The following is a 9,151-nucleotide window of genomic DNA, read 5'->3' on the forward strand; positions in this document are numbered from 1 at the left end:
AATTAAGTCAGGGAGTGTTCCAATCTGGCAAAACCTTGGGACTGGTGGGGAAGGAGATCAGTACGAACTCACCTCCTCTACTGCCACGATTTTTCTCAGAATATCTTTAAACTACACATGGTCCATTTGAGTGTTTTTTTTTTTTTTAAACGAAACTAGTTTACTGTGTTCTTCACTGCCACCACTGGCACAAGACTGATGGCATGCCTGCACCTCCCCGTGTCTGAGCTCTGCCTCCCCGGCTTCCCATGTTTTCCCCCCTGGCTAAAGTTTCTTATCCTGCCCACATCATTTATATGACAAACAAGCAGCTAACACCTACTGCCTGGGAGGGAAGACTGGATGGTGCTGTGCTGTGTTCCTTTAGCACAGTCCTGACCCAGGAGTGTCTTGATTCTGGAACTGAAAATCTTGGCAGTGCTTCTCCACGGGGCTCAGATAACCGTGCTTTGCTGGCCAAGGAGAGCAAGGAGCCTGCTGGCCAGGCCTGGAATTCCCTTGCCTAGGTTTGTCAGCCTCAGGAACGGTCCAGCTGTATCTTTGCTACATAATATCCCCTCAACTTTGGAATCATGGCCTCTGGGACCATTTGCAGTTTCTCTTTTAGAAAAGCTGCCACCTTGAGCATTGAATGAAAATATGCAAATGAAAATAGACTAGCTTGCAGAACTAAAAGCATTCCCACCCCTTGCACTCCCACCCCAGGGTCTGGTTTTGAACTACCCTTTCTTGAGCTGGTGGTGGTCGTGTATGCCTTTTTAATTCCTGCAAGCAGGTGGAACTCAGTTTTTGAGGCCGGCTGGTTTATGGAGGAGTTCCAGGACAGCCAGGGCTACACAGAGAAACTCTGTCTTCAAAATCAAATAAACATAAAGGTGACAAAGGTGGCACTCTGCTGTCCCTGAAAGAGAAGTTGCAAAGGAGATGTCATAAAAAACTCTTCAATGCTGGGGATGCGACTCAACAGCAAGGGGCTTGCCTAGTGTGTGCAAGGTTCTGAGTACCATCCCTGGCACTGGGGGCAGTGCGGAGAGCAGGGGTGATGTATAATGTTAAATGAAAAAAATCTTATTCTGATGTTATTGCATACAAATATATGATGAAACAAACAAACAAACCGAGGAGGCCCAAGGCTCTGCAGAACACAGAGAGGCAAAACTTAATCTTTACAAAAGTGAGATGATTCTGGAAGGATTTTCCAGGCTATGAATCTGACTGTGTGTTAGGCATCAGGGCTGATCAGTGGTAGAGTGCTGCCCTCCCTGAGCTGGCACGAGTCTCAGTGCATCCCTCTGAGAAATGGGCCCACACTGCCTTGCATCCAGCAGCAGAGACCCTGAAAGCGAATATGGGCACTGGCAGGCGTGTCCAGCCTTTTGACGTTTTGACAGGAGGTTGCCAAAACACACACCTCATAACCACACTGATGAGTTACAAGAAGAATAGAAAAACAATCGTGGGTTAAGTGGACTTACGGTTTTGTGTTGGTGCAAGCAGCGGCTGCTGCAGGTTGGATTAGCTCAGACCCTGGAAATGGAATGCTAGCGGTTGAACTGAATACACCCACCTATCTAAAGGCAGTGCTGGTCTGCGGGTGTGGGAGAGGGGACATACTGTGCACCCTTCTCTTTCTTCACACCGCCCAGCCCAGAACCCTGCCATGGGCCACTGTTTGTGGGTAACTGCATCTTCATCTTCCTGGCATCCTCTGGGACCCTAAGAGGCAGCAGGGGCAGTCATCTGGTCCACTATGGATTTAGGAGATGAGACTGGCAAGCAAGCTGTTTGGTTTACTCCTAAGGGGGGGGGGGCTTCGCTAGGCTGGGCATCACGGGCTCATTTCAGAACTCAGGTCTTAAACTCCACAAGCAATGTCAAGGCGCTATAGTGGCGGCGCTGAGACTGACCTTGGCCTAAAAGCTACTGCTCCAGGGCAGTGAGGACAAAGCCAGGACCCCATCCTGATTTCGAAGGTGAGCTTATTTATTGGGCCCTTGGTGCAGGGGATAGAGAAGCCAAAGTCTGAGCCCTGGTACAAAAAGTTGATCAGCTTCCACCCCATTTCACCAAACCTGTTTTTTCGTCTGAAAAAACAAACAAAAAACAAAACAGCCGAGTTGTCAGATTGGTCATTGTTAACTACAGTGAAATTGGTGGCCTGCTGAGGGAAGGTGCCGATCAGGTCGTAGGGTCTCCCCCTGAAATCATGAACTCTCACAGCCATCTCCCACTCGGTCTGGGAGCTTTGCCGGACAGCTATTGAGGCTGGCAGGGGACCCCAGGGTCTTCTATGGAGAGCAGAGTCAAGGGGAACCTGGACGGGGGGTGGGGGGGCCCTTGCGGCTGCGGTGTTAAGTCACTTACTGGTGCTGCTCTCCTCCCCTCAAAGGCCAGAAACAGCGTTGGCCGCGTTTAGGGTTTAAGGAGTTGAGGTTGGACTCCCTCAGACGCCCTCCCGCTCTGAAGGGAGAAGAAACTGACCCCTTAGGCTATATACCTATTTGCTCACAGGCGAGTCATAAAACCTCTTGCGCCCTTTGCGGCTAACGTTGAAAGCAGGTCGCCCCCTTTGAAAATACGAGGCGACCTCAGGAAATGCCTAACGAGGGGCGCTGGGTGTGTTAGCTTTCATCCGTAGAGGTTCTATGGATTTGTCCAGTGATAGCCTGCGTCTGAGACCTGGAGGCGACCTCTGTGCTCAGAAACCATAAAAGAATCACGCATGTGGCGTCAGCTCACTCAATTTAATGGGAAGAGGGTTCGCATTTCTTACAGCAACAGGTAAAAACATAAATACGGGTGGGTGGGCGGCGGCAAGGTAGCCAGGGCCCGGGCGCCCGGGCGCCCGGCCCAGGCTCCGGGATTCTAGGCCCGCATGCCCGGGCTCTGGGGCCCAGTGTGGAATCCGTCAGGGGGTGCCTGTGGCCCTGAAAGGACTCTCCCGGGGCCGAGACACCAGGCTGAGTCAACGCACCGGGGAACAAAGGGATGGAGCGGAGAAAGTTCCCAGGCCAGCATAAGAATGTTTGTGAAATCCCAGGGACCGGTCTTAGTGGGAGCCCTTCCTTCCCCGGAGCCATCGCCCTTCTAATAGTGGAAGTCTGTCCGGGGCGCCCCAGGCAGGTCCCTTCCCTACCAGGCTCGAATGCCGTGCAGCGTGGACACGCCCGAATTGCCCTGCGACATCCCGGGACTCGGCACGGCGGCGTTCAAGTCCCCGACGCCGAAGTTCACGAAGTTGCCGTTGGCGGTGGGGGCGGGCTGCGCGGCGGGGGGCGCGGCGGGGTAGGCGGCGCAGCTGTACCCGGGGCTGCAGGCCGCGCCTCCGTAGCTGGGGTAGGGGTAGGCGTTGTAGCCGTAGGCGTTGAGACCCACGCCGTAGGCGGGCGCGTAGGCCGCCGAGTCCCCGAGGCAGGGCTTCCCGTCGCGCACCAGCACCGGCACCGCGATCCTGCGCGCGGGCGGCGGCGGCGGTCCCAGCAACTCCAAAGTCTGGTCCTGCCGCTGCCGCTTGCACTTGTAGCGCCGGTTCTGGAACCAAATCTTGACCTGCGTGGACGTGAGCTTCAGCACGCTGGCCAGCTGGTCGCGCTCGGGAGCGGACAGGTACCGTTGTTGCTTGAAGCGCCGCTCCAGCTCGTAGACCTGCGCCTGCGAGAAGAGCACGCGCGGTTTTCGCCGCCGCCGCGCGCGTGGTCGCTCGGCGCCGTCCGTCTCGGCCTTGTCCAGCTCCACCGCCTTCTGCAACGCGCACAGCTCTGAAGGGGGAGGAGAGGCGGAGAGATAGTCGATTAGAGCGGCCAGCCCAGGAGCTCAAGACCCTCGTGGGGTTGCCGCCCTGTCCTGCTTGGGGCGCCCAGCTCGGTTTCGGCTTGCCGAATGCACGGGGTTCGATGTTGGCGCAATTGCGCATCTGGGAAAAGCCTAAGTGGCGTGGACACCCTACGTGCTGCAGGACAAAACGAAACAAGAGAAATCTTCCCGTCTCCCCGCCCCCGGTAGTTCGCGTTCTAAGCGCGGTCTGTGGCTTAGCTTTTCTGGATGCACAGAAAATGCAATCATAACGACACTCGGGGGTGAATTACATCAGCGATACTTCGGTTTGACTCTCAGTGGTCAGTTTACCTTTAATCAAACAATTAAAGATCTAGAAGGCCTAAAGTTTGGAGGGCCCCAGTGGGGCTGCCAGCTGGTGTTTGTGCGACTTCCCGACCTCCCAGTAACCGTGGCGGGAACTGAGACAGAGGCCTCTCTACTCCACACCGGCTCTTCAGGATCCGAGTGAGTCGGTAGCAATCAATTCTAGTCTTCCTCGAATGTTCCTGGACCAGAATTCTCTCCTCTCCTAGAGAAACCTACTAACGCTTTCCTAGCTCAAGGAAGCCAGTGGGTTCCTCTGGCTTTTGCCCAGACACCCAGAGCAGCGCCTGGGTCTCCACCAGTGTGTCTGCCTTCTATGAGCAGGCCAGACATTCTCCTCTACTCTAAGACTTCTTGTATACAGCCCCTTTCGGAAGCCTCTCTCTGCTCCCTAGCGTCTTAGTTTGTTTCATATTTTCTAATATTTTCCCAGAAGAGAACTTCTGCGTGGTCCTGCCTGGAAATAGTGCTGGAGAAACAAAGCCAAACCCAACTCCCGAGGTCCACAGCATCGCGTCTCAAAACCACGGCCCTGTTCCCAGACTCCTTTTATTTTTCTGGCACAAAGAAGGAAAGGCCCAGAAAGGCAGGATGGGCTACGAAAGGCCCAGAACCCGCGGGCTGAACTTTCTGTTTAGCAGTTCTCAGTGTCTCAAAATACCCGTAAATACAAAGGAGGTTTTTAACCCTCCGATAGGAATTGTTCTACCGCGAATTGTTAGATAGCTTAACTTGGTCACAGACACAAGAGCAAGGCCCCAATCAACTGGGGCTCTGTAGGCCGAAAACAATATTTTTTAAGTCCCTCTCTCTTTTCCTGACCCTCTAAATTCGGCGTTTCCTCTAAACTTCCGATTGTCTGAGAGAAGATACTGGACAACCTGGAATCTTAAACTCCAAACTCTGTGCGCCCAGCTTCAGCCCAGATGCTCTTCTGCCTGGCCTGGGTTTCTTGGCCCAGGGGGGTTGAGCATGAATGCGATTCCTGAAGGGAAAGGCTTGGGCTTCTCCTTACCTTTCTTATCCGCTCGTGGGTCCTTGGTCGGATCAGGGTCGCCGTAGGCACGAGGATAAAAGGCGGGGGCGGCTGGGAAGGCAGGAGCGCACTTGGAGGGCGAAGGCGCGGGGCCCAGCTCCGCGCGCAGCTCTGCCAGGCTGGGCGCTGCGGCCTCGGGCCCAGAGTAGGCCTCTGGCTTGAAGGCGGCCAGCATGCAGGAAGCGGGCGCCAGGGTGGCCTCGAGGCGCGCAGACAGGTCCCCAGCGGCCAGGCTGCGCTGCTGCTGCTCCAGGTTCAGGATGTCTTTGACTGAGAAGGGCGTGGGTGTGAGCGCTGGGCTGGGGAACATGGTGGCGGCGCTGGTCTCACAGCGCCAGGTGGGCGGCAGAGAGTGGCGCTGCCCACCCCCGGGGACAGCCTCCCCGCATGGTGCCCACCACCCGCCCGCGCACCCGCCTCTCTGCCCTGGATGTGGCGGGGCAGCAGGTAGCGCGGAGCACCAGGGGCAGAAGAGGCGGGAGTAGGACGGAGCAGGGGGACTCAGTCTGCCATTGGGCCAGGGACCTCGATGACAGGAGCGACGGGCAGTTCTGCGTCACCTAATATAGACATAGGGTTGGGGGGGAAAAGTCCTGCCCAGCTTTTTTAAAGGGGCCGTGACACATTTGGAAGAGACTCCGACCCCTGTAGGAGATTGCTCCTCATTAGCCTGAAAACCCCAGCAAGACTCACTCAAAGAAAATACCTGACTGTTTTGAGTTGGGTCTGGGGTTTGAATAAATATTCCTCTGCACCCATCACTGAGTGGGCTAGTGAAGATGGACTGGGAGTTATTTACAGGAATCCATACTGTCACTAAAATACTGATTACTGAAGCCCACATAGGAAGAGAAGCTTAAAGGAGACCGTTGTTCTGGGCTGATAACAGACAAACTTGGGAGTTTGGGGGGTGAGGGTATTTAATTAGACCTGCAGGACCAATCTCCACCCAGGATTCCACGCAGGCCCTAAGGGGGTCTGAGCAAGTCAAGCTGAATGGAAAGGTGAAGTGGCTAATTGTGGGGTGGGAGTGGCCACCTGAAGTAGACTAAGTTGTGTAAGCGCTTGTCCTGGGAGAACCATTCACTATGGGCTCTACTCTTTAGTGAGGAAGCCAACCTAGGTTCCGCTGGGCTCCCTGAAGAGAAGCTGTCTTCTGGTGTGTGTCCCGCTTCTCCTGCAGCCCAAGCTGCTTCATTTCTTTCCTCTTCCTCCTCAGCCACCAACAAGATTCCCAGACTCTTTAGCTCCAAGCCCCTGGGGGCCTACCAAGGATTTCATTCCACAGGCCAGGGTGCAGAGCAAGGCAGGTGGAGTGGCATTTTCAGTCCCATGGTGCTCCTGTCAGGGCTTAAAGGAGCCCAAGTTTTGTCCTAGTAGAACCGACTGGATCTAAGGAACACTTGGGCCTTTCCAGAACCCCCACCCCCACCCCACCCTGTGGCATACCGGAGCTTTATCCAGCTATAATCTCAGAAAGAGAAGGCATAGGGCCTCCAAGCAAATGCTTCCCCTTCGATGCATGGTAAAGCTTGCCGCTGTAAGAGCATAGGCAGGGAGGGCAAAGGATTTGGAGAGCTAGTTGACCACCCCAGATGAGGCTCTTAGAATAGAAAAAGGGGTGTGTGTAGGGTCAAAGGTTAACTAAACAAGCCTCTTCTAAGTCCTGGGCCCAAAGCCCAGAGGGGTAAAATTGTGTCAGTGCAGAATGTAAGCCGTGCCCCCTGGCAGAGCAGTGGACCCTTGGAGAGCGCTGGCACCATCTGGGCCATACTGAAGCCAGCATAGGCCTGACTTGGGCCTCTTTCATCAAACCCAGACTCTCAAGGCCTTGGGCCTTCAACTGAGGAAGAAGGAAAGCCTAGCTCCAAACAGACTATAAAGCCGCTGGCCCAGGAAACCCAATCCCAGGCTTCAGCCTTCAGCGCCAGACTGGGCAGCCATCATGAGATCTCAACCCAAGGACCATAGAGCTTTCTGAAGCTGCTAGCTCCAACTGCAGAGGAAGCCTTCCCAAAGATGTGGGGGCTCAAAGCCCACCGACCTCTGTTTCTCCACTCCCCCACTTTCCAGTGTATTCCCCCTCAACGGTCAGTCTGCACCTTTCCAGGTTTTCTTCCCCCCCACCCCCCTCGCTGAGGCTTTTGGCCACTTCACAGCTACTGCTCCGAGCCAACCTAGCTGGGGACCCCTCCTTGCTTTTGAAGATTGGTTTCTGTGGGTCGGATGGAATGCCTATCACCCAGGCGGTGACGTCTGGCAAACGAGCCACATCCGATTCAATTAAATGTCTCACTGAAAACAGCTTGGGGCGAGGGTCCTGGGAGCCCTGTTAAGTGAATCGGCTGGCCCTGCGGATCGCGATGACAGTTTGAAAGATTAGTGTGAGCCGTCGCCTGAAATATTACCATTTAATGGGGAGGGGTACACATCGGGGCTGCATCCGGGATCCCTATTTTAAGTTTTTTTTTTTTAAAGATAGTTCTGAAGAAGAGGGGCATTTCCTTTGCAAATCAACATGGTGAGGATCTGTCACTTGTTTTCGGATATAAGGACTCCCAGAACTGATGGATCTGTGGGTCAGGTGTCAAGAAAAAGGAAGAAAACCCTTCTAATTTGAACAAAATCAGTGACTTTCCCACCCCCTACAACCTTGGTGAAAGGACCCTGGCCTTTCTCTCGGGAGAGGAAGCAGGACAGAGTGAGATAAATAGATAAAATAGAATTGGGGTGACCGGAGGGGGTTTCCGCAGAGAACTGTCCAGAGAGCACTCTCCAACTTGGCTTCAGTCCTGGCTGTCTGTCTTCAAGCCAGTACCGAAGGAATGTATATACATATGTATGTATATAATATATTATTTATTATTATTATTATTATTACTACTACTACTACTACTACTTAAACAGAAGTTACAATGGTTGGGAAGGGTGTGTCTTTCTCGCTAAGGGCGGCTGGCTCAGCCTGGTGGCAAGCAAGCACTTGGTCAAACACACAGCGGAAAGGGACAGAGACAAAGGAGCCTGGAGAAGACAGCGGAAAAATCTGCGGGGCTATTTCTTTGCCTTTTAAAGACTTGGTGCTTTAGGATTAGTCAAATTCCGGGGTAGCTCCAGCGCATTCTGCGTAAATAAATTATTGATTGAAAAGCGATCAGCGCGGTCCCTAGCCGCACGCTCCCCTTTCCTGCAATCAGCAGCGCCGGCCGCGAAAGGTATATATGATTAATTGAAAGATAAGCTGCAACTATCACCCGGAATGTCATTAATGCGCCAGGGAGACGTCCATTGGAGACAGGCGGCGTTATCCGTAGCTTTATCTTCAACAACGCCTCGCTCTCTTGGCCCGCGCTGGGGAAACAGATGGGGGTTTCTGTCTGGGACGCTCGCCCCGTGTTTATATTTTGGGAAGAATCGCAACTCTAGGGAGTCCCCGGCGGGCCCCCTGATAAATGAACATTAGCACTTTTTCGGACTACTGTATCAACAAAGGGGCCGCGGCGCGGCAATAATTGGCGAGAAAGCAAACAGAGGGCCGAGAGCGCGACTCTGCTCTTCGTCCGGCTGATGGATGAGCCGTGCGGCCGCCTCCCGGCCTGGCCCGACCTGCCTTCCCGCGGGTCGCGCAGGGCCGCCCGCCTCTGCATCGAGGGACGTCCCCGGCTGCAGGTACCCAGCCCTCCTTGCCACCTTCGCTAGAGGTGCTTTGCTAGAGTCCTCAGACTCCACTTGGCTAAAAGGATGAGGTCACAGGAGGGAGTGACTTGCTCAAGGCTATCCAGGCTGGAAGCCACAATGACCACTGGGCTTACTGACTCTAGAGCTGGGCTTGTTTTCCTGTTTGTCAATGGGAAGGAAGCAAGTCGTCCCCCACTCCACCCCCACCCCCCCTCCCAGAGAAGAGGACCTGGGAGTCTCCTCACACTGTTGTACAGAAGGCGAATACAGAGGGGAGGGAGAGAGGTAGAAGGAGGGAGG

The 9,151-nt window shown here is 54.3% G+C and overlaps 1 protein-coding gene across 1 annotated transcript; it reads right to left on the bottom strand.

Annotated features, from left to right (window-relative positions):
• Positions 1-3,132: 3,132 nt before the first annotated feature.
• Nkx2-5 (NK2 homeobox 5) lies at positions 3,133-5,486 on the bottom strand. Its single transcript, XM_038329089.1, has 2 exons — positions 5,156-5,486; positions 3,133-3,758 (listed from the first exon to the last, which is right to left on the bottom strand). Exons 1-2 carry the CDS (start codon positions 5,484-5,486, stop codon positions 3,133-3,135), a joined length of 957 nt encoding a protein of 318 aa, XP_038185017.1.
• Between the last annotated feature and the right edge of the window lie 3,665 nt (positions 5,487-9,151).

This window comes from Arvicola amphibius, chromosome 4, assembly GCF_903992535.2.
Source record: "Arvicola amphibius chromosome 4, mArvAmp1.2, whole genome shotgun sequence".
Classification (NCBI taxonomy): Eukaryota; Metazoa; Chordata; class Mammalia; order Rodentia; family Cricetidae; genus Arvicola; species Arvicola amphibius.

Excerpts from the sequence above, each read along its gene's own strand:
- Nkx2-5 (XM_038329089.1), bottom strand. The coding sequence starts at position 5,486 with ATGTTCCCCAGCCCAGCGCTCACACCCACGCCCTTCTCAGTCAAAGAC. Across the intron at positions 3,759-5,155 it reads CCCACGAGCGGATAAGAAAG|AGCTGTGCGCGTTGCAGAAG; the intron begins GTAAGGAGAAGC and ends CTCCCCCTTCAG.